Here is a 24,870-nt window from a genome sequence, read left to right on the forward strand (position 1 = left end):
AGTTACTGGCAGAGAAAGGGGGCCCTGCTTCGCTGGAATGCAGGCAAAAGGATCGGATAGAAATAGGTCAGACAGGTGGGCAGGACCAGATCTGGCCGGGGCCGGGTAAAGAATTGAGAATTTTAAGTCTAAATTTCTTGACTGAGCAAAATGGCGGAGAGCGTGGAATGTCTTAAGGATGTGTGTTTGGAGGCTAGGAAAGTCAGTCACTCAGAGGTCAAGCACACGGTCCTGGGCCCGGGCCAGTTTAGCTTCTCCGAGCCGCCCAACCCGGCCTGGAGCTTCAAATCCGCTTAATGACGCGACGGGGCGGGGGAAAGCGCGCACCCTACCTCAGGAAGCTTGGATCTCGGCGCCCGCCGTAGACGTCGTGACAGAGGCGGCCCGTTGCCTGGGAGCCAGCGAGACGCCACTCGGCCTCCTCCGCTGTGGAGAGTGCCACCGTTGGGCCTCGGTCACCATGTCGGTGCTGGACGCGCTTTGGGAGGACCGGGATGTCCGCTTCGACGTCTCCTCGCAGTGAGTCGCTCCCGGGACCTGTAGAGGGCGCCGCAACGCGGTTTCAGGAGGAGCCTGCGCCCCCACTGCTCACGGCCCTCGCGAGAGCGGGAGGAGGTTTGAGCCTGCGGTCGGCTCTCCGGGAGACCCCGGACTGGCCTGGCCACTGCGGGAACGCTTCTCAAGTAAACCGTTTGAGTGCAGTGCGATCCCCGGCCCCGACCTGGCCCCGGGCACCTATCGGGAAGCTGAGCCCAAATACGTCCGGGACCATCTAGGGCTTGGGGGTCCGGTACACCCAAGTGAGCTTGGAGTGCCCAGTTTCCTATGGTGCAGGAACGTTCGGCAGAGACTCAGGAGACCGGGGTTCTGAAACTAGGTCTGGAAAAGCGACACACATTGTGGGCCCTTAGGCTTCGTCATTTTAAGCTTGAGCCTCTTTGCCTGTAAAACAAGGGAGGTGGGAATAAGCATTCTCCAAAATTCCTAACCACGCAAACTTTATTTCCATGATAAGCTTCCATCTCGTTATTCATTTAAATCACCAATGGGAAGAAGGAGCTACTTTTTGGAACCTCTCAACATTAACCCTGGGTGGTTGTTGTTGTTTTTTAAGTTTTTTGGGAGAAGATATTTGCAAAAGACATATCAGATAAAGGTCTGGTATCCAAAATGCTTTAAAGAGAGAATACTTAAAATCCTCCTACCCAAAGGCCAAGGGGGGAAATTCGCCCATTGAGATATTAACTGTTGGAAGACCGTGAAGCTAAGGTTCTAGGGTTAATGATATGAAGCTTCTTAGCCACTTTTTATGATTCCTTATCATGACCAAAACCTTAGAAAATAAAATAATTTCCCAGGCTTAGTTGTGGCTAGATATCTAATACTAACATGGTCTTAGATCCTTTAAGAAGTTGTGAGGGAAGGGAATTTATAAAATTATGAATGATGGTTACATATTGCACACATTCTATGACTTTTATTACTCTCGGAGGGTTCTTAATCCAAGCAAATGTCCATTTCATGAAGGTTTCCATTTTATTGAACATTTAGCAGATGCTTACTTACTATGTTCTAGGTACTGGGTACTGTCCTGATAGCTAGAGATACAAAAATAATAGAAAATGATACACCTGGCCCCGATTTTAGTGCAGGAGATACACATAGACAACTATTTTTTAAAATGTGGTAAATACCATCCTGGAGAAAAATGAACAAAAAGATGGGGTATCATAGAAACGGAATAGTTCATTTTGCCTGGGGAAGGCCTTGAAGAAGAAATAATATTTGAGTTCAACCCTGAAGATTGGGCAGGGCCTTGTCAGGTTAGACAGGAGAGTATTCCAGAAAAATAAGAAAACTAAACAAAACATTAAGAACAGAGTCTTGGAAGTATAAACGTCATTGGCTGGAAGGCAGGGTCGGCAGGTAGAGGATGGAGGAACAAACAGAAAGGTAGATTAGCCAGGTTATAAAATATTTAGCTGAGGATTTTGGACATCATTTTCTAGGCAGTGGGATGACATGGAAGACTCTTAAGCAGGAAAGTTATGTTATGATCATATCTGTATTTTCAGTAGGTAATTGAATCAGCTGTATGGAGAAGGTGTTAGAAGGCTCTACCACATATTCTGCTAGGTTTTTGTTTGTTTTGGGACACTCCGGAATGCATTCTGTCAGTCAGCAAACTATTCTTCACTCTTTATTTCCTTTTATTCCCTGTATCTAATTGTTTACCGAGTCCTGACGATGCTTTGCTTTAACTTGCTCCTTCCGTGACTGCCTGACCACCTCTCCTCTATTCAGAAACCTCTGTGGGTTCTCCATTGTCCACAGGACAAGGCCCATACCTACCCAACTAGCATTCAGAGGTAGTGGCATATATTTCTCAGTACGCCTTAACATGAATCTTCCTCCCGAGCCAGGCCCATCTTTCCACATTCTCTTGTCATTTCTTTTTTCTGGTCTTTAATCATGGACTCCCCTCCCTCTCTCTCTTACTTCTCCAAATCCTACCTCTCCTAGTTCTGGTTTCTCTACATGTCCTTGGTCATTGCAGGCCCCACTGGTCTCCAGATTCTTAAAGTTTTTAAGCCCTTATTTTCAAATGCATGAGCATTTGGTACCGTATCATTTATACTCTTGGCTGTTTTATATGCATATGTCTCTTTTCTCCCTAACTAGATTGTAAGTGTGTATAGTTGTAGCTATTAAAACCTTGATATTTATTTTAGACAAATGAAAACAAGACCTGGAGAAGTCCTTATTGATTGTTTAGATTCAATTGAAGACACCAAAGGAAATAATGGGGATAGAGGTGAGTACATTTCCTAATATGTTTTATATTTCTGGTTTGAGTTAAAATTGTTAACTCATAATAGCTGGAGAATAAGATATGAAACAGCATTATATGTAACTGTAATTGTGACAGTGAAAGAGTTAAATCCACATAAGACTTTTCTCAGACTTAAACAGAAGAAAAGATGGGTATTATACCTATAACCAGAGAATACAGGTTCTTCCTCAGAACTTTGGTCCTTCAGTAAATCTCAGTTTTGACATCAGCTCTCTCCAACATAACTGTTAAAACTCCGGGAATCCCTGTTTGTAAGGGGCATGGGATAGTTCTGACTTTTGAATCTGCCTCCCCACACAAAGAATGTGAGGGCATGGAACATAAGTAGGTCATAGCTGTGCTATCTGGAGCCATGCTTCCTTTTAAGAAATCCAAGAGTAATTCACAGTCCCCCAAGACTGACACCTGGAGATGGACATGTGGAGAGCAAATTTAGTGCTATATTATGAAGTCTATTTGTAGGTTAAGCATGAAAGTCCTATGAGACATCTATGTATGTCACTGAGGAGCAGCCAGAGTTGGACTCTGGAGTTCCTCTCAAACCAGATTTCCCAAAGTATGGAACTTTGAAAAGTCCAGGCTGCATACAACAGCTGTACTTAGAGCCAGTGTCCAGTGACCAGGTCTTGTAAGCATCACTGTTGTTTTTGGAAAAAAAAACAAGGGATGAGTGGGCAGCCTAGTATATCTGAAAAGGTTTTTTAGAGGAAAGGAGGTTTAGGAGGATGGGTCATAAACCTCTTACTGAAAGAAGAGTAAGTGGGGGGAAAGGAGCAGACCTCTTTCAGGTGAGAAGTATCAGTAAATCCTAGAGTCTGTGCAATAACCCTCATCAGGAGAACGTGCCCATGCAGCCTTTCAAGTGGCCACTTGCTCTCTGCGTCTTTCTTCTGGTCTGCTCTGGGGTGGAATGTGAGCAGCAGGCTTAGTTTTAGGCCTTTCTTCCCTGTGAAGGGCACCTATCACCACCAGCTACAGGCAGAACCTGTCAATGGCAAGGGCTCATCCTTAAAAAAATGCTTAGATCACATTTATGAAATGCTTCCTGGTGTCGGCCAGGCCCAGGTGAGAGTGAGGTATGAGGGTTTAGCAGCAAACAAGAAGTCTTAATTTGTGCCTTTGAGGACATTTGAGGGTGGAATAATAATCTCTAGATACCTGGATCTTGACAGACCTGAATTAATTTAAGGAAGCCAAGAGAAAATTTGGTTGTTCTACAGACTGGCAGGGACTCTTATATAACAGTCCATCCACCAGTCCATACAAAGACTATGGCTTATAGAACATTTTTCAATTCATTGAGTACTCACTGAGTACAGAATCTTATACTAGCACTTTGGAATAGAGAGAGCAAAACACCTCCCTGGCCAGAAGTATCCATCACGGTGAGTGCCTGAAATCTTCCTATTCATAAAAATAACTGTATGTGTACTCACCTCTGAAACAATTCCCCAGAAAATGGAATTTTACAGGAGTGTAATAGAGCTTCTGGTTAATAAGAAGGTAGAAAAGAGAAGGGGACTCCTGCCTTCTAGCCTTCTTCTTCCTTTCCTTTCCAGCAGTTTGAAAATGACCAAATTAAGGCATTCATTAAGTTCAGTTCATGTTAAAACTATAAATACCCCCAAAAGATTAGCACATTTAATCCATTTCAACTGTAAGTACGCTAACATGAAATTATCAGATTAGCTTTGCACATTGAAGCTGTATGGGAATGACAGCCATATTTCAGTGTTTGAGATTAGGAAAAACAAGGACAATTATATTTTAGTGTTCGGAAAGACAGAGAGAAAAGTCCATGCCTAGGACACTGGGTTTGTAACTATAGGATGAGGCCTTTCAGCAAGAAAGAGGCAACATAAGAATGCTAGAGATTTGTAGGAAATGTATCAAAGAACTGAAAAATAGGTAATCAGAATTGGTCAGTGGCTTTACTTACCACTCCATAATTTTTCCTGGAATCCTCTAATAGACAAATATCAAAAAGAATCAAAAGATGTCCTGGGCTTATAGCCCAGTTGTGGAGATATAATGTTACTTACATGAAATAAGGAAAACATAGATCAGTGTATCTATAATAACAAAATAGTTTGTCCACAAATAGTCTGTCTTGCTTGTACCACTGGCTTACATTTGTCCCTCCAGGTCCAGTACCCATCACCCTTTCCTCCTTGCCCTGGGAAAATGACATATACAGACTACGTCAAGGGACTCCTTGTGCACTCTAGCTTTGGGTTGGTAGAGCCATGCCGGAAGATCAAAGGGAGGCAGGAGAGTGAGGTCTGGGTATTTATTCCCCTGGTTCTTTCTCCTCAAGGTATTCAGCTGTGCAGGACTTCCAGATTTGGCTAACTGTTCCCTATCCTTGTCCCACTGGGCCTGGGGTGGTAACAGGTTTGCAGCACTCACTTATGGTTCCTGACAACCCCACTCATACCTTTGTAATAAGTCCTTTTATAAATAAACCTCGTTATTCTAATTTAAGTGTGCCATCTGTTGTCTGTTTGACCCCAACCAATAGATGCAGTGTCTACTCTTCTATGATCTTGAGTGAACCTTATACTCTTGCCGTGCTGGGTTATTTATTTTTTTGTCAAACATAGTATGTTCCACAGTTTCTCTTGAGAATGCCTTCCTTTATTTTAACCGCCTTATTCCGTCTCACTCTAGCATTCCCACAAGCTGAGTTTCTCTGATTTTGGATATTCTAGGGGTTTTCGGGGAGGAAGGGGAATCACCTGGCTATAGATTACTCATCAAAAGAATTCTATGGTTATAATTTGTTGAAGAAATGTTGGTTAAACAAAGTTAAGAGAATTTTATTCAGGATTATCACAAAGCTATGCTAATATGTTAATTGTATTATAAATCTGTAAGATACATAGTTTACCATACTCAGATTTACTTCACTTTTTTTTTCTAGAGCATTTATAGGGACTGCTGTTTCATAAGACACACTTTGGGAAATGAAGTTTATCTAACTCTATATTTCAGTTAAGAACATCAGTCTGAGGTTAGGAATGAAAAACATAAAGCCGTAAGCAGACTTCAGCCTGGCCATAACTTCATATGAGCCAAAATTTTTTGCTTATTGCAAAAAAAAAATGGGTTTATAAGTGTGGCTTATGTAAATGAGAACTGTTTAGAGAGCACTCCTGTGGCAGAGATTAGTGTATATATGAAAGTCCTTTGAGAAATGTGATTTCACTAAATGGCTTTGTAATTATACTATCCCATACTCATTCTCAGTTGTGCATATGACCTGCTGGGACTCCCAGAACAGCTTCCACCAAGACAAAATTCCAGTACACAGTTCTCTGTTGATTTGAGTCAAACCAAGTTATTGGCATTGAATACCTGCACCCCTTCTGTAACTGTCAGATTTTGTTTCTCTGGGATTGTATACCTTACACAGGATAGATATGAGCAATAAACATATTTAGTTGATAAATGTATGAAAACATCTGTGGGGATTACTGCTGTTACTGAGCTAGAAGTTCCATGTTTCCCTCTTTCTGTACTGTGAAAATGGGTCCTTACTTAAAGTAACCTATTTTTGTGTGTGTGTGTTTGCTTTTAGGTAGACTCTTAGTAACAAATTTAAGAATCATCTGGCATTCTTTGGCATTACCCAGAGTCAATCTTTGTAAGTATCTTTGTTGGATAACACTAAAGAAAAAAAAATACTTTGTCAGGTGAACTTGCACAGTGGCTGTTGATAACCAAAAAAGCTGTACTGTGAAATATGCAGAAAACTTAAATTGATAAAAACTTTAGCAGTCCTAGACTAATCACAGACTGTACCATTTTGCAAAAGAAATATTTTTCAGTCCATTTTGTCTCTTGGACATACATGAGATTTAGTGCTTTTACGCTGAATGGTTTTTGTTCTTTGCTTATCTTTGACAACTTGCTATGACCTGTTTCAACTAATCCCAAAGAAGGGAGATCTAAATTCTAATAAAAGTACAACCTTTCATTGTGTTAAATTTTGTTTTACTTATTTTTAAAAATTATTTTAGATTGTCCAGCTAGACCTTTTTTCTTGAGGTACTGGTGCTAGGATGTTCAGTAAACGTTCTATATAGGTTTTATTTATTTATTTTTTTTAAAGATTTTATTTATTTATTTGACAGAGATAGAGAGCCAGCGAGAGAGGGAACACAAGCAGGGGGAGTGGGAGAGGAAGAAGCAGGCTCATAGCGGAGGAGCCTGATGTGGGGCTCGATCCCGTAACGCCGGGATCACGCCCTGAGCCGAAGGCAGACGCTTAACCACTGTGCCACCCAGGCGCCCCCTATATAGGTTTTAGAGAAGCAAACTTCCTTTCTTTCTTCCTCAGAGAAGCTATGAATGTTGTTTGTCCAAAGAAGCAGAATTTACTTTCTAGTTCTTTTAATTATTTAACTTAAATTTGTAGTAATTTATTAAAATGTTTTAAAGTTGTGCTTTACGTATATTTAATTTTTAAAACTTAAAGTTCTGTATACAGAGTTTTTTATCTCTCAGTTTATTATATCATGTTCTTGAAATTCTTTGCTTTTGAATTTTAGCTATTGGTTACAACTGCATATTGAACATTACCACAAGGACTGCTAACTCTGTAAGTCTGAAAAATCTTATTGAAATATATATAGTGAAGAAACATTAGATATTTGAGATTGGACTTTGTTTTCACTGTTAAATGAGAAATTGCTCTTGAAATCTGAAATTTTAAATAAATTTCTCCTTACAGAAATTACGAGGCCAAACTGAAGCTCTTTATATACTAACAAAATGTAACAGTACTCGTTTTGAGTTTATATTTACAAATTTGGTTCCGGGAAGTCCTAGACTTTTTACTTCTGTGATTGCAGTACACAGGTATGGTAATACTTTATGGATTATTGTATAATTTTAAGGCAATTCTGTGATATAAAGGTTTAGAGGATAAAGTATATGATTGTAGTACTGTCTTCCTCCAATTTCAGGAAATTGCAATACCCTGAAGATATATAGAAGAACATATTGCATTATCATTTAATAAGCACTTTGAAAGTATTTATAAAACACATAAGACTACTGAAGATTCATAAAAATTTCTACTGAAAATTCTATTAAATTAGCTAACAAGGTAGTTACAGTGAAATAGAGAGTTCATTCAATGTAGATAACCAGGTTGGATCATTCAGTTAATGAATTAAAAAACATTATTTTAGGGGAACCTGCGTGGCTCAGTCAGTTAAGCCTCCAACTCTTGGTTTTGGCTCAGGTCGTGATCTTAGGGTCCTAAGATTGAGACCCACCTTGGGCTCTGCACTCAGTGCAGAGTCTGCTTGAGTTTCTCACTCCCTTTCCCTCCCTTTCCCCTCCCCCACTCTCTCTCTCTCTCTCTAAAATAAATAAATCTTTTTAATTTTTTTTTAAGATTATTTTACTAGCAGGGGCGCCTGGGTGGCTCAGTTGTTTAGCGTCTGCCTTTGGCTCAGGGCATGATCCCGGGGTGCTGGGATCAAGCCCCACATCAGGCTCATATGCTGGGAGCCTGCTGCTTCCTCTCCCACTCCCCCTGCTTGTGTTCCCTCTCTCGCTGCTGTCTCTCTCTCTGTCAAATAAATAAATAAATAAAATCTCTAAAAAAAAAAAAAGATTATTTTACTAGCAGTAGAAGGCATGTCTGGGTATTTTCCCTAAAGAGTTTTGTTGTTTTCTTTTGTGGTTGTTTTGTTCATTTGTTTTCTAAATTCTTTTCACTACCTTAGCTCTCATTTTTAAGATTTTTTTTAATTACTTGAGAGAGAGCGCGAGAGCACAGAGGGAGAAGAAGAGCAGACTCCCTGCTGAGCAAGGAGCCTGCCTCGGGCTCGATCCCAGGACCCCGAGGCTCAATCCCAGAACCCTGGGGCTTGATCCCAGGACCCTGGGATCATGACCAGAGCCGAAGGCAGCTGCTTAACCAACTGAGCCACCCAGGTGCCCTGCTTTTTTTTTTTTTTTAATTCTATAAGGAAATGCAAGTTGACATCTTCTCATTTCCAAGATATGTAAAAACGAGATATTTGCACATAATTTTTCAGGTGTAACTCAGCCTCATCCACATGTCATAAATTGCTTTGCAGGAATATTTTTCTAATAAAATATCACAATTTCATTATTCAGAGCTGCATGTTGTGCTCATATCATTTCCTCCGAGTTAATCTACAAAGGGTGGCAATTAGCTAGGGAACTGCAGAAAATATGGAATGCTTCATGAATATGCTTGTCATCATTGCACGGGGGCTATGCTAATCTCTGTATTATCCTGGTTTTAATATATGTGCTGCTGAGGTGAGCACCTTAGCTCTTTATTTTTAACCAGCCCTAAGTACTATGATTTTTTAAAAGCTTGGCTAAGATGATAGGCTATTATACATATATACAAATTTATACTCACACACACAAATTATATACTATTGTTTTAATTTGCATTTCTTTATTACTAGTGGTGTTGACATTTTTCTCCTTTTTTTGGCTATTTGTAGCTTTCTATTATAAATTTCTTAATTATGCCCTCATCTGTCATATATGTTGCAAATTTATTTCTTAGTTTCCTAGTTATTTGGTTTTGCATTTTGTTGATGATTTTCTAATCTACATAATGGTTTAAATTTTTTGAGATATAATTCATGTAATAGAAAATTTACCATACCATTTCAAAGTTTACAGTTTGAGGGGCACCTGGGTGTCTCAGTTGGTTAAGTGTCTGCCTTTGGCCTGGTTCGTGATCCCGGGGTCTTGAGATCGAGCCCCACATCAGGCTCCCTGCTTAACAGGAAGTCTGCTTTTCCCTCTGTCCCTCCCACCCCCACTTCCCGCCCATGTGCTCTGTCTTACTCTGCTCTCTCTCAAATAAATAAATAAATAAAACCTTTAAAAAAATAAAGTATACAGTTTGATAGTTTTAGTATTTCACAATATTGTGCAGCTATCATCACTACCCAATTCTGGAATATTTCTGTCACCCTAGAAAGAAACCCTTATAGCCCTTTAGTCCCCATAGTCCTTCCCCATTCCCTCCTCTTCATAGCTCCTGGCAATCACTGAATTACTTCTTTCTCTGTGGATTAACCTATTTGGGACATTTAATATAAATGGAATCATACAATATAGTGGCCTTTTATGATTGACTTATTTCACTTACATAGTGTTTTCACTGATCATGTCGTAGCATATATCAGTACTTCACTCTTTCTTATAGCTAAATAGTATTCCATTGTATGAACATATTTTGTTTACTCACTAATTGTTGATAGACATTTGGATTGTTTCCACTTTTTAGCTATTATGAATATTTTTCATTTCTGTTGTACATATATCTAAGGCTTAGCTCTTTATTTCACTTTAGTTAGAGATACAATATGAAGAGGAGTATGAAAGGAGCATATAAGCTGCTTTTCTTCAATAATATAAAAATAAGTGTTCCCCCACAAATAACTCACAGCATAAATAGTTTCCATTTTGTCCACTGGTTAAATATTGATGATTATAGCACTAAAGGAAATTAAGATTTATAGGCAAATGCTCAAATCCTCATCTTTCACAATTTATATATTAGGTTAATTAAAGTAAAAATCATAAGTTTAACAATGAATATTATGATTTATATAAATGACTTCTAAAGTTATTCAGGCTAAGAAAATCCTTCAGTTTTATTAAATGGGTAAATTAGCCTATGAGTTTGTGGGGTAAAATTATAATTAATCAAATGTTATAAAAAAACTAATCCAAAAAGTTATAATAAAACCCAGGGGCACTTGGGTGGCTCAGTCAATTAAGCATCCCAGCTCTTGATTTTGGCTCAGGTCATGATCTCAGGGTTCTGAGATTGAGCCCCATGATGGGGCTCCACACTCAGCGGGGAGTCTGCTTGAGATTCTCTCTGTTCCTCTCCTTCTTCCTCTCCCTCTGCCCAGCCCCCTGCTTGTGTGTGCTCTCTCTCTCTCTTGCTCTCTCTCAAATAAATCTTTAAAAGGAACTAATCAAAACTAATAAATACAGAACCATCTTCTGTATTGATTATTTATCAGTAGGAAGGCAAGGAGAGAGAACAAAGTTAGAGGGATGTTATATACACACGTACACTTGCACACAGATACACAGTCTCCTAGGGTCCCTTTTGGAGTTAATACAGATTCATTCCAATTTTCTGTATAGGGGTAGCTGTGAGCATGTTTGCAGTTGCAATGAGAAAAAGAATTGGACTCCCAGTTGTGCCTTTCACTTAAAGGTGCCTTTGACTAAAACAGAAATGGAGGGAAGCATTTTGATAGGGAAAAATAATTTCCATGTCTGTTATATGCAAGCATTGTTTTTCAGCTTAAAGAGAAAATGCTTCCTCTCATTTGTGCTGTACCATACACATTGTCTTAAAAATTAGACCTTTAAATTTAGGTTACTGAGATAAAATATGTAAATACTACACTAAAATGGTAAAGTCTATAAAAGACTGTGACACCAAAACTTATTGAAAAGCAAATTTTTTAATTTATTGTGATAATTATTTGAGTGATATATGTAAGTATTAACAATTGTATATTTTGGTAGATAAGTAAACATAACCTAGGAAAACCACATTTTCAGTTTGGGTTGGTCTTTGTTCTTTTTTATAGAGCATATGAAACTTCTAAAATGTATCGTGATTTTAAATTGAGAAGTGCACTAATTCAAAATAAGCAGCTAAGATTATTACCACAAGAACATGTATATGATAAAATCAATGGAGTATGGAATTTATCCAGTGATCAGGTATTGTGCCAAAAGCTAATGAACCTCTTGGGTCAGTGCTTTGGTAATCATTTTTCCATTTATCATTGAGTTTGAATATTCACTTAACTCTGTTAAAATTAGCATTATATCTCCTGATAAATCAGCAATATAGCTCTCGATATAAAATAATATTCCAATTTTCACATTTTCATGGTTTTGTGCTCTTTTTAGCAACATTTGTTGTACATAGAATTTACAAGTGGAGTGCCCTGAGAGATTGATTATCTTTTTCAGTCTCCATTCACTTAAAGATTAAAAACTCAGACCCCAAAGAATTAAGTGACTTCATACATCTAGTTCGTCTGAGAACTGCGTTCTTCCCCACATGCTGCACTACCCTTAATATCTTGATAACTTAGGCTGATGGAGGAAAGCCATGAGGTGGACAGTCATGGAAGACTTTTAATCTGGTCTTTTTGGGGGTACTTGGCTGGCTCAGTTGGAAGAGCTTGCAACTCTTGATCTCGGGGCTGTGAGTTCAAGCCCCATGTTGGGTGTAGAGATTACTTTAAAATAAAATCTTAAAAAAAAAAAAAATGAAAGAAAATCTGGCCCTTACGGAATTAAACATATAACTCATTTGGTGATTCCTACATCCATTATTATAACTTCTCATCTGCTCTTGAAGTTATGACCAGTTAAAATATCTAAGTTGGAATAAGTAACACATCAATTTCTAAAGAAAAATTTTCTCTTACATAAGAATAGTTTCCAGCCTCTGTGTGTGTTACAACCTAGGTTAGACTGATAACCACTGGGGTAAAGCTATAGCATTTAAATGAGAGCTTCTTGCTAAACACTGAATCATAAACTTAAGTTGTAATTAAATTTTGCTCATTTGGAAAGTTCTAGTTTTAAACTCTGATAATGGTTCTGTAGTATATAGACAGCTCTACATCTAAATAAGTCCTAATCAGGAATCAGCAAGCTTTTTACTCTAATGGGCCAGATGGTAAATATTTTAGGCTTTGCTGGTCATACCATTTCTGTCATAACTTCTCAGACTTGCCATTGTAGTGTGAAACCAGCCATAGGCAACAAATGAGCCTGGCTGTTTCAATAAAACTTTGTTATGGACGCTGAAATTTGAATTTCATACAGTATTCATGTGTCATGAATTACTATTCTTTTAACTTTTTTCCAACCATTTAAAAATGTAAAACTTGGTTTGTGGGACCAAGAAACGGCTTCTTGGCTTGTGAGCCATACAAAATGAGGTAGCAGGCCAGATTTGTCCCATAAACCATAGTTTACAGATCTCTACTGTAGGTCATAGCTTAGATGTCATTGTCTGTAAGCTTTCTTTTGTGTTGCTTATGGAGTCTGTACTTAATTACCACTTCAAATTGTTCCTGCTCTAAAATACAGAGCTTGTCTGTACCCCAACATTAGATTATAGGCTTTATAAGGATAGAGGTGGAATTACTCTGTTCATAGTTAGATCCTTACCATCTAGCACCACACCTGGCATTTTAAATTAATTAATTAAGATGTTCAGGATTATCAGAAATATTTTACTGAAAATAGGACTGTTATTGTTAACCTAACTTATGTTTATTGAATATAAAATATGCCCTCCTATTCTTTTGGAATAAATCCTTAGGAGTTTTGCAAGTTGCTCTCTTCTCCTAAATTAAGAGGAAAGAATGACATAAATAATTATTCCTTATAAAGTTAGAGTTAGTACTGTTTAATGGGATGTGGGCCAGGAATAAGGGAGCTAAAAATTTTTGTATAACAGGTTTTTTCAAGATGAGAGTAAAGGAGGGAAATTATCTATATACTTACACATGTGTTTATTAACTTAATTGTAATTAAGAAATAGGTGGTCTTTTCTGATGTATCAAACCTGGTCATCCCAGAAGAGGGCTTTTCAGGTTGTGGGTTTGTAAGTTAATGTTTTGTGCCCGACCTCACCATATAAAATAAGTCCCTCTGGGAGTATATGGTGCGGAGGAGGTGGGGGTAGCGGTGGATGACGCTATAGATAAATGGTAAAGGTGGCTAATTTTGGTGCCATGTACTGGGTATTAAAGATTTTTTTTAGACCATTTAGCTACCATTAATGGAGTGATTTTGAGTAGATGTTGAAGGGCCATATAATTGGAAAACAGTTTTGATTTATAGTTAGTGTTAAAGAGCCATAAAACATCTCTTGTGGACTAATGGGGGTTATCACATACGTTTTGTCTTTCTCTTACCACAATTTCCTTGTCTTAACGTATCCCAGGGTTTGAACAATAGTCGTAATAAGATCTAACACTTGCAGAATGCTTACTATGTGCCAGACACTGCGATAAGGGCTTTATTTATAGGGGTTATTTAATCAAATCTCCATTTTATATTTGACACAATGCACCAAGAACAAATTTTTGCCCATGGTCAGACAACTGTAAGTACTGATGGTATAATGATTAGAGTCTAACTTCAGAATCCAGGCCCTCAGTCATCTAATTGTTCTTCGATCCAGTGAATAATGAAGTCATTAATACTCCATCTGCTACTGTGACAATGAGAATTATTCTGGTGTTTAGAAAATAAAGAGTAAGTATTCAAACAAATGATCATTGATGTATCTCTCATCTTTTACAGGGAAATTTAGGAACCTTTTTTATTACCAACGTGAGAATTGTGTGGCATGCAAATATGAATGACAGTTTTAACGTCAGCATACCATATCTGCAAATTGTAAGTGCATGCATTTGGGTGACCTTATTTTAATGTAGAATAAATAATTTCTGTTCACTAGTTAATAGAACTTTCAGGATTAGATGAATTCTGTCTCCCTCTTTTTGAGTGGCAGCAGTGTACCTGAGAGCAGACTTTTTAAAATGTTGATAATTCATAATTTCAACATAGAAAAGACCCAATGGTACTTACATTCAAGGAAAACCCCACCAATATCAACTTTTTGTTAAAAGAGAAATATATTGGATTTTAAAATTTTTAATAGTCACCATACAGGGGCGCCTGGGTTACTCAGTCAGTTAAGCGTCTGCCTTCAGCTCAGGTCATGATCCCAGGGTCCTGGGATTGAGCCCCACATTGGGCTCTCTGCTCAGCAGGGAGCCTGCTTCTCCCTCTCCTTCTGCTGCTCCCCCTGCTTGTTCTCTCTCTCCCCCTCTCTCTGTCAAGTAAATAAATAAAATCTTTTTTAAAAAATAGTCACCATACAGATTAAAATGTGGGTTTTTTTTTTTTTCTTTTCCTTGCTTTTTTTTTTTTTTTTTTTTTTTTTTTGAGATGTGTCCTTCTTCCATAACCTTTTCATGAGGCAGGTATATAGTGGTTCTTTGCATGGATTCAACACACTGATCCACACACACTGTATTGGCTCCCTTAACACTGCTTTTAAAGCCAGAATGAATTCTTTAGTTCTGTGAATGAACTGTTTTCACTGTATTCAGATACAGGATGTAGTACAAGCTGGATTCATACAACAGGTTTGGTGAAAGGAATTAAGATGGTTTTTAGTGATAATGATTTTAGCTTAAGTTCAATTAAAATTATTAATTCTGTTAAATTATTAATTCTGTTAAAATCCAGAATAAGAACTAACTACATCTGAGACCAATTTGTTTTGAGAGTAAAAGTGGTTCTTTTTATCTCTTCTGCTGCTACTCTAAGTATGTGATTCAGTGAAACAAATAGTAAACTCCAATAAACTGAAGAATTTTGTTTTACATAAGGAAATTACTTATAGGACTCTAGTGCAAATTAGATGGAACATAAAAATAGTCAATGAAAATCCTGTGTGGTTTTCCTATGATAATTGCCCTTATTGTGGGATATAAGTAGTCTTAGCACTAAGCAGTTTCTTTAACAAATATTTATTGAATAGACACAATGTATGTGATATCTGGAAAATGTCATTTTTTAAAAAGATTTCTTGGTTTATAAGAAGGATGATTCTTTGCTAACTATTCCCAAGCCTATCTTTTGCTAAATTGTTTGATTTCTGGGTTACTTTAAAATACCAGATCATTCATTTGCCAAATATTTAGCACCTACTCTGTGTTTGGTGCTAGCAATACAGTCATGAAAATTATGAACCAGTACACAGTTCCTGCCATCAAGGAGGTTTCAGTCTGTTAGAGATTAAGCAGGAAATCATAGAATCTGATAGGAAGAAAATCATTTCTGGTCATCTAAAGAAACACAAGAATTTATAATCGTGTCTGGGAAGATACGATAGAGTCTCCATAGGTATTTGATAAATGTGTTTGTATTGTTCATTGCTGTTTTATATGGTTTACATATGTTATAGCTCGTCTGACCTAATCTCTATTATACTAAAAAATTACTGAGTAGTAAACAACCTTGTGCTTTTCTTCGTTCTTCAGATAGACGCTTTTTGTTATTTAAGAATACAGTTACCAAATATGGCCTCTGGAATGAATTCAGCCTGGTCCAAACAACTTGCAATCTGATATCAACACAGTCTGTCACTAGGACAGTCATATTCATGTGACTTTTAAAAACTAACCCAGCCTTGGGAACCACAAAAAACACTCTCCAGTACTAAAAGATTGCCGGCCTTTGGTTTAAAATACTCAGAAAAATTTTAGACTCCCTGATTTTGGGGGATATTTGAGTGGGATAATTTGTGCATATTTCAGAGATGTCTTCTTTATATTACCTTACAAGTTTGCAGCCTATTTCTAGTATGAGCATTTTCATTTACTTGATTTCTATGGGAATATAATGAAGGAAAGAGGGAGAAGTCTGTTCTTTAGACTATGAAAAGCAGTTACTGTGTAGAAGTTGAAAAACTTGTTTGTGCTAAAGAATCACTACTATCAGATAATAAAAACATGCATTTTCTTCTTTTTCATTTTACATCTAGCGTTCAATAAAGATTAGAGATTCAAAATTTGGTTTAGCTCTTGTCATAGAAAGCTCTCAGCAGGTAAGATATTTTAAATTTTATTAATCTTTAATAGATTTTTTAAACTATGTGACAGTCTATTTTTTTGTTTTATTTATATAGTAACCAGTTTACATCCAAGAAGCATATTAGCTTTAACATGTTAAATAAAGAGTTTAAAGTCATATACTAATTGTCCACATAGGAAAAATCTTTTTATAAAAGTTTCTTTTTTGGGCAGACATAACCATTATTATCATCATGATTATCATTTTTTAATGACAGAGTTAAGTCACTGAACTTTTCATGCATTCTCTCAATCTTTACACAACCCTATGATACAGTTACTATTTTTCCGCATTTTACATTCAAGGAAACTGAGACTTGGAGAAGTTAGGAACCTTGCCCACAGTCTCACAACTAGTAAGTGGTGGAGATAGGTTTTGATTCAGGTCTGACTGATTGACAAGAATGTCATTGAAAAACATATATATAAATACACACACATACGCACCCTGTTTGAGATTTTATACTCTCATATGCAGATTATACTGTATCTAATTATAGTTGCTATGCCCCATGAGCCAGATCTTTGCAGAAATACATTTAAATAAAACATTTACTTATTTGTAAAATCAGTGCTCTTCTAAATTCTAAATGTAAATATGAATGTCTACTCACTCCTTTCCCCTGGCCTGCAGACTTGTAGCTTCCATTTACTGGGTGCTTACTATGTTTCAGGAACTGTGTCAAATATCATGTGTACATTATTTTATTTAATACAACAATTTGATAACTTTTATGATTAGAAATGTGAGGCTTGGATGGGGTCACTGGGTGATGGGTATTAAGGCATGTGGTGTGATGAGCACTGGGTGTTATATGCAGCTAATAACTACATCAAAAACTAATGATGTACTATATATTGGCTAACTGAACATAATTAATAAATGAATAAATGAATGAACAAACGAATGAATGAAAAAGAAAATTGAGGCTTAAAAGATTAAGGAAAGTATGTTTCCCAACATAATAAGGCTAGTAAATTTGTTTTAAAACCAGAATTTAGGGGGTGCCTGGGTGGCTCGGTCGTTAAGCGTCTGCCTTCGGCTCAGGGCATGATTCCAGAGTCCTGGGATCGAGCCCCATGCCAGGCTCCTCCGCTGGGAGCCTCCTTCTTCCTCTCCCACTCCCACTGCCTATGTTCCCTCTCTTGCTGCCTGTCTCTGTCAAATAAATAAATAAAATCTTTTTTAAAAAATTAAAAAAATAATAATAAATAATAAAACCAGAATTTAAACTCAAAAGTATATGCTCTCAACCTAAAGCTTATGCTCTCACCTTTCACAGTATGCTACTTAATTTTTTAACACTTTCAACAACAACCCGTCCTGGTCAGGTTTATTCCCTAATTCTTCAAGGAATTAGCCTCAGCTGGGCCATTCCCTTTCTTTTAATATATGATCTATTCCTTTTCAAGGTCTAGCTCAAGAAAAACTTAGTTTGTTGGCCTTCACAATCTATAGTGTATTTTTTTAAAATCTTAAAACATCATCTTTGATGTTTACAGATGAAGTGATGTGATACCTGGATATGCTTTAAAATAATCCTGAGTGAGGGGAGGAGATTTGGGGAAAGGAGAGGTTAAAGATGGAAAAGAGTTTGCCAAATGTTGCTACTTATTGAAGCTGGATGATGGCTACATGGACACTTGTACCCTTTTTTTCTATTTTTGTATATGCTTTAAGTTTTTCATTACAAAAATTTTAATCAAAAAATCAGCTTACCTATATTGCTCTGAAATAAGGACATTAGAGCATAGTTTATCATATAGTGTAAATACCCATTCCTCAGGCTTGTTTTTTGTTTTTTCATTATTTTTTCTTACAGAGTGGAGGATATGTTCTTGGCTTTAAAATAGATCCTGTGGAAAAACTACAAGAATCAGTTAAGGAAATCAATTCACTTCACAAAGTCTATTCTGCCAGTCCTATATTTGGAGTTGATTATGAGATGGAAGAAAAGGTATTTTGTTCAGTATGTAAAATAAAGAGTTTACTGAATTGCTTTTACACAATCTATAAAATTCAGATATAAACACATTGTGTACAATTTAATTTTGAACTGTGTTTAAAATGATGGATATACAGACTCTGCTCAGAGAGCATGACCCCTCGGCCATCACTAATTTGTGCCATCTACCCGTCTTCTCACTGGCTGCTTCGTCATTCATTCCTGCACTTCTAGGAGAGCAGTTTATCCAGAGAGGTGTCCATGTGCAAGGCTCCTCTGATGTGGACAGACTTCAGTCTCTCGCTCTGTTTTATTTTTATTCCACTTCTGCCTCCCACTAGCATTTGGGCAAACCTCACAGGCCTCACAGACACTGGGCTTTTCCCACAGAGCCCTGCAGTATAGCACCTCCAGGAGTCTGCTCCATCAGTGTGGCCCTGGTCCATTCCCTATTCATCAGTGCCTCTGCCATGCTGGTTATGAAATATTTTCAATATCACATCCACATGTCTGCTCTTTGCTTTCCTTATGATTTCTGGGTTTTCCCCAAACCCACCCTGCTCTCCAGGTACGTCAGCTCTCTTTTGACTTTACTCTTCAGCCTCTCCAGTTGGGACCCTTGTCATCCGGTCTGTCACTGGTGTCCTCACCAGCCACTCCATTAGAGATGTCCTCACTGTCTGCTCTGTCAGAGGTACTCTGGCCAGAGGTTTTGTGTCTGGTGCCCTCACTGACCACTCTTGTCACAGGCTCCCTTGCTGTCTGTTCTTTTGCTGGCGCCCTCACCGTACACTGTGATGGTGCCCTTGCCACCACTCTTCCAACAGCGTCCCTGCTGGTGCTCAGCATGTTGAGGCCATCAGACAGCACATGTATTATCTATATCTCTTCTACTCTTGGACTGCAGCATGTGACCAGAGAAGATCAGGAAGTAGGGCTGGGCAGCTAAGTTCAAATTCACACCCTCTGACTTCAAACAGACCCTTGTTGCCTGGTAGCGCTCCTTGCTAGCTTTTTCTCTCCCCGTAATATTCTCTATATATCCCCCTTCCCTTCCAGCTGAAACTTGTCTCTGGGCTGCTGACACTGTATTATACATATAGTCATGTTTTTCACATCTTTAGCCATCCTTTTCTGTTTTCCTCCCTACCTGCGCTTCTTTCAGCACTCTCCCTTTCGTTCTGTCTTCTCTGTAGATGCCTCAGGAATATCAGCCCTCTTCCGGTTTCCTCAACCTGTACTTCTGTTAGATGACTCCCCCGTCTTTTATTCTGATCTTGACACACTCTCGCAGATGAACATGGTTCTAAATATTCTTGAATATTTTCACATAAATGAGCATTCCAAACAGCATAAATTGAATTTCTCGTTTAAAAGTTTGTCCTAGTAATTTAATTAAGTAATTTTCCAAGTCTGTAAGATACACTGGGACTTTAATATCTCAAACTTGGCATACCTAAAATGCTATCATTTTTCTCAAAAGCACTATCCTGCTGATGCATCTATTTTCTACTTATTTATTTTTAGCACTGGCAAAGTCAGCTGTGCTCAAAACTTCAGAGATTTCATTTTTTTATTTTCCTCATTGTCTTATTTTACACATTCAATCATACAGTCTCGTCCCTTTTCCTATCCCTTTCTTTTCACTCAAACCACAATTACCATTATTACTCTTGCTTGCATAATAATATTGTAGAACATGCCTGGTCCTTGGAACCTAGCAAACCTGACTTTAGTCCTAATTTCACCATTTATTTGTGATTCTAGGCAGATTTGAGCTTCAATTTTCTTATAAAATGAAGATAATCTGCAAGGTCCAGTTGGTTGCCTTCGGCTCAGGTCATGACCCATGTCGTGCTCCCTGCTCAGCGGGAAGTCTGCTACTCCCTCTCCCTCTCCCTCTGCCCTTTTCCCCTTCTCGTGCTCTCTCACTCTCGCTCTCACTCTCTCAAATAAATAAAATCTTTAAAAAATTTTTTTAAAAATGAAGATAATCTCTCTCACAAAATTATTGATCATATCTGTGCAATGCCTGGCACCTGAGAGACACTCAGTATGTTAGTTCTCCTACCCATTCTCTCTCTGCCTTTCATTTCTTCTCTTCTTTTTTGGCCCCCAGTACATAATAATAACCAGCCATAATAACCCACTCCGTCATCTCATGTAAGTCCCCACTCCAAAGCCACCTCTTCAGGAAGGTCTTCCCTGACCACCATCTAAAACAGCAGCCTCCATCATTTTTTTGTTCCTTATCCCTGTTCACTTACTTGCTTTATATTTGGTAACACTCATCAGTCTTCTCCACTATAAATCATCTCCATGAAGTCAGGGATTTTCATCTATTTTCTTTAACCACTGTATCTCCAGCAATTTGAACTAGCACAAATAGGCGCTTAGTGAACATTCATAGATGTTGAATGACTACATTGAACACCTATTGTTCCCATTCACTGCTCTAAAAACTTTATACACATCATCTCATTTAATCCTCCCAACAGTGCTATGAAGTATAGCATTATTATTATCTTTATCTCACAGTTATGGAGACTGACACTTAGCTAGGTTGTTACTTGTACACAGTCACACAACTCTGTGGTTGAAACATTGAGGCAATCCTCAGATTAAGGGATTAGGTCACTCTTGTCAAGGAATATACTTCTACCCTACACACCGTCCCACCAGTTACATATAGATAAAGTCTGAATTCTTTGGGTTGGTATTAAAGAATTTCTGTGAACACCAGCCTACATTTCCTACCTTATCTGCACAGCCACAGTGTCTGGTTGTACAGGCTGTGCACTGCTCAACTATGAGACCATAGTAAACATAGACTTTAGTGTGAATGATGCTCCTTGGGATTGTTCAATACAATAGCCCTGCGTAGCTGCTTCTGTCTCATGTGAATCTTCTGTTCTGACCATACTGGATTATTCATCATTCTTCAGCCACATCCTGAAGTTTCTCACCTTTGCTGATGCTAGTCCTCTCTGTCAGAAATACCTTTTCCCCTAATCCTACCTATGGAAGTCATCCTCATCCTAAAAGGCCTAGACTACATGCCATTCTTTTCTTAACGGAAGTTTCTGGGATTCACAAGCCAGAAGTCCTGTCTCTAAACTTTTTTATTATAATAGATACTGCATTTGTTACAATTACTTTTCATAGGTTGAACCATATGATACTAATATTTGACCATTTTGACTAACAAAAATGGCAATTTCATATGTTCCAACCTAATATTTAGTTATTTATAATTGTGTTTTATCCTTTGTTCCATCCCCACTAGACTACAAACCTTTTGTGGATAGCAGCAGGGACTTTTTACTCTTGGTAGTGTTAGCATGGTGCCTAACACACCAGAAATACTAAAACATTTTAAAAATGAATTAATATCAGCACCATATTTTATTCTGCTTTACCATTGGAATATGCCATGCAAATCTGAATTCTTTTACTTTTCACAAATTCTATTTAATGACTATTTTAAAGAAAATTGAAAATTTGCTCTTATCAAAACTTAGTTTTTTTAAACTATGTGAAAGAAAATCAGATTAAGTCCATTGAGAGTTTTTTCTTTAAGTATATCTCTATGTATCATATTAAGTTTGTGTAAATTTGTCATTTTAATACTTTTGATGGTATTGACTTCAGATTTAAAAGCTTAGATTTAACTGATTTATTACTCAAGTTAGTTTTAATAGAGTATAAATTATACAATGATTTTTCTAAGACTTGAGTAGTTTTCAGTTGTTTTATCCTTTTACAAGTATTTACAATTCTCACAGCACATTTTATTAAAATTATTTGTTTAATATTGTCTCCTTGATGCATTTTTTTCCTTGATGCATTTTAATATCTACTGATTTTTAGCCACAGCCCCTAGAAGCTCTGACAGTTGAACAGATTCAAGATGATGTAGAAATAGACTCTGACAATCACACGGACGCTTTTGTGGTGAGCATGACAAAGAGCTGCTAAATTTCTTATGATTTTTTTTATCTGGGTCATGTTTAAGTAGTGGCTTAAGTGTATAAAACACCATAGAACTTCAGACTTTTGAGAGTTATCTTAAACATGAGTTAGAAAGTAATTTTTTTAAGTTAAGGATTTTTTCTTTGTGTGAAATTACTTTTAAATGACCAAACGGGGAAATAGTTTGAGAACACTATTATTGAGAGAATTTCAGATCTGTGAACATTTTTTCATACCTTAGAATAATAAAACAGGTTAAATAGTTAATTAAATTAATTTAAAATCTATACTTTTCATTATTGATCTTTATGAGATGGACTTCCTTTCAATTTATTGGTATATTATATTAAAAAGTGTATTTAAACTATGAGCTTTCCTGTTTCTGAATTTGTATTATTTCATAGCCAAAATAATACTAATGTTTTCTATGTAGTGTAGTGTGTGAATCTGGCCAGCATACCACTCTGGGAATAAATATTTTTAAACAAGTGTGAAATTAATATAAAATATTTAATTGTAAACTACAGCATTTGCTGACACATTGAAGCACTGATTGTTTTGTTTTGCCAGCACCTTCTTCTAAACCAAAAGTAGGGATGAAATTTTATACTTCTAAGTCATTCTTTTTATCTTCGTTAACAATGCTAATTATATATTAAATTACAAAACACATTTTTTGGAGCTCAAAGCATAAGTCTTGTAGTCATTACTAATGATTGACGGAAGAAGTGAAATCTGCTTCTAGTGTAGTAAAGAGAGGTGAGAGGACCATTAGACACGCGGGAACAGAATGTAAATTACATTTAGTTACACAATTGTTTAGTAAATTAATTACCTGTTCCTTAGTCCACTGACCTGTTATATGTCAAGTATGTGAAATATAATTTTCTTTGTTTTATAGGCTTATTTTGCTGATGGCAATAAGGTAAGCACATTTTATCTATAGTATATGAAAAAAAACTTTCTATATTCCAGCATTTAGTATTCACAAAACTTATGTGAAACGTATTTTTTGTTTTTTTCTTCTTCCTTGCCCACCTTCTCTACTCCCATCTCATCCTCTTATCTCCCAAAAAGCAACAAGATCGTGAACCTGTATTTTCAGAAGAACTGGGGCTTGCAATAGAGAAATTGAAGGATGGATTCACCCTACAGGGACTTTGGGAAGTAATGAGTTGATCTTGAGTTGAGCTGGATTTCTATTTAAAGATATCTCAAGATTAAAGATACTAGTCGCCTGCTATAAGGCATGGAATAGTTTTTACTTTCACAGAAAAAGCTTTTAAGAAAGAGTTTTTTAATGATTAAGGAAGAACTCACTTATCTAATTTTATTGCCACTTTTCTAAAAATTAAATTTAAAATTGTAATCAAAATGTATCTGGTTTGTAAATATGTTTATTTTGTACCTAATGCTTGTAAATTATTAGTCTGCAGATAATAAATGACTGTATCATGTTGGGTTTAATAAAGAATTTATGCAGCACCATTTAATGTTTTGAAAGTATTATTTAAAAGCATAAGACTATTCTTACAGAGTAATCAAAATATTGCCTTTTTAATTATAAAAATCTGGTTTAAATAAATTATCAAATGGCTCCAAATGTAAGCCAACTCTAATATAAATTGCGACCCTTAAACTTATCATGTTTAAGTAACCATTTCTGTAAAACCTAAAAATAGTAGTTAACTCTGGAGTATATCAACCCCTATGTAATGTTTTGGACACTATCTTATAAATAATTTCAATATAGTTTTGGCAAGAATACATTTATTTAGTAAGTAAATAGTTTTAAATAGTTTGTAAATAAATTGCTCATTTATTGCCTTTCTTGTTTGTACTCACTGAAACCTCTTTGAAGTTTTCAAAAATAGGATATTCTCTGATTTCCTGCTTAGCTATGATTTGGCAACTTCTCTGGCATTCATGTTTTTTGCCACTGCTTTGGTATAAAGAAACATTGTGAGGAACCTTTGTTAAACCATTGAAATTAGCCAAAGGAGCCCTCTTTCTCTAGAGGGAGAGGAGTGAGTGTGTAACAGCGTGTAAAATAAGACGCAATTGTATGTAAAACCATAAACACATAGCACAACCAAATGCTAACCAAGTGCTAACCTGAGTTCAGTTAAAATCAATGAACAAAAGCAATACATTCGTTTCTTTATTTAAAAAGAAAAGGATTTGTACACTTTTTAAGAGATGGGGTTATAATAAACAACCTACATTAAGGGGAAAAAAACGGGTTGTTTGAAAAATTCAAACAGGTCACAAAATGCTGCCAGGAATATGTTTAAATGGTTTTTGAAGCAAAACAGATTTTATAATTGCTGACTAGTAAGGAATCTCAAATGTCATATCATGGTGTTTGCATCTGACTCAC

At 36.9% G+C, this 24,870-nt stretch overlaps 1 protein-coding gene and 1 non-coding gene across 3 annotated transcripts; one reads left to right on the forward strand and one right to left on the reverse strand.

Annotated features, from left to right (window-relative positions):
• Positions 1–340: 340 nt before the first annotated feature.
• Positions 341–23,978, forward strand: BBS5 (Bardet-Biedl syndrome 5). 2 transcript variants are annotated; one of them, XM_026492601.4, is made up of 12 exons: positions 341–519; positions 2,733–2,815; positions 6,435–6,500; positions 7,408–7,457; positions 7,590–7,717; positions 11,482–11,617; positions 14,231–14,326; positions 16,485–16,547; positions 18,396–18,530; positions 22,389–22,472; positions 23,392–23,415; positions 23,568–23,978. In XM_026492601.4, the coding sequence occupies exons 1-12, from the start codon at positions 461–463 to the stop codon at positions 23,667–23,669; spliced, it is 1,026 nt and encodes a 341-aa protein (XP_026348386.1). In that variant the 5' UTR covers positions 341–460; the 3' UTR covers positions 23,670–23,978. The 2 variants fall into 2 exon arrangements, with proteins under 2 accessions (XP_026348386.1, XP_057174413.1); XM_057318430.1 differs by lacking the exon at positions 341–519 and adding an exon at positions 563–877.
• Positions 9,065–9,168, reverse strand: LOC113250968 (U6 spliceosomal RNA). Its single transcript, XR_003314287.1, has one exon. It is a non-coding gene; the product is annotated as a U6 spliceosomal RNA (small nuclear RNA).
• Positions 23,979–24,870: the final 892 nt, after the last annotated feature.

The sequence above is a fragment of the Ursus arctos genome, unplaced genomic scaffold (assembly GCF_023065955.2).
Source record: "Ursus arctos isolate Adak ecotype North America unplaced genomic scaffold, UrsArc2.0 scaffold_1, whole genome shotgun sequence".
Lineage (NCBI taxonomy): Eukaryota > Metazoa > Chordata > Mammalia > Carnivora > Ursidae > Ursus > Ursus arctos.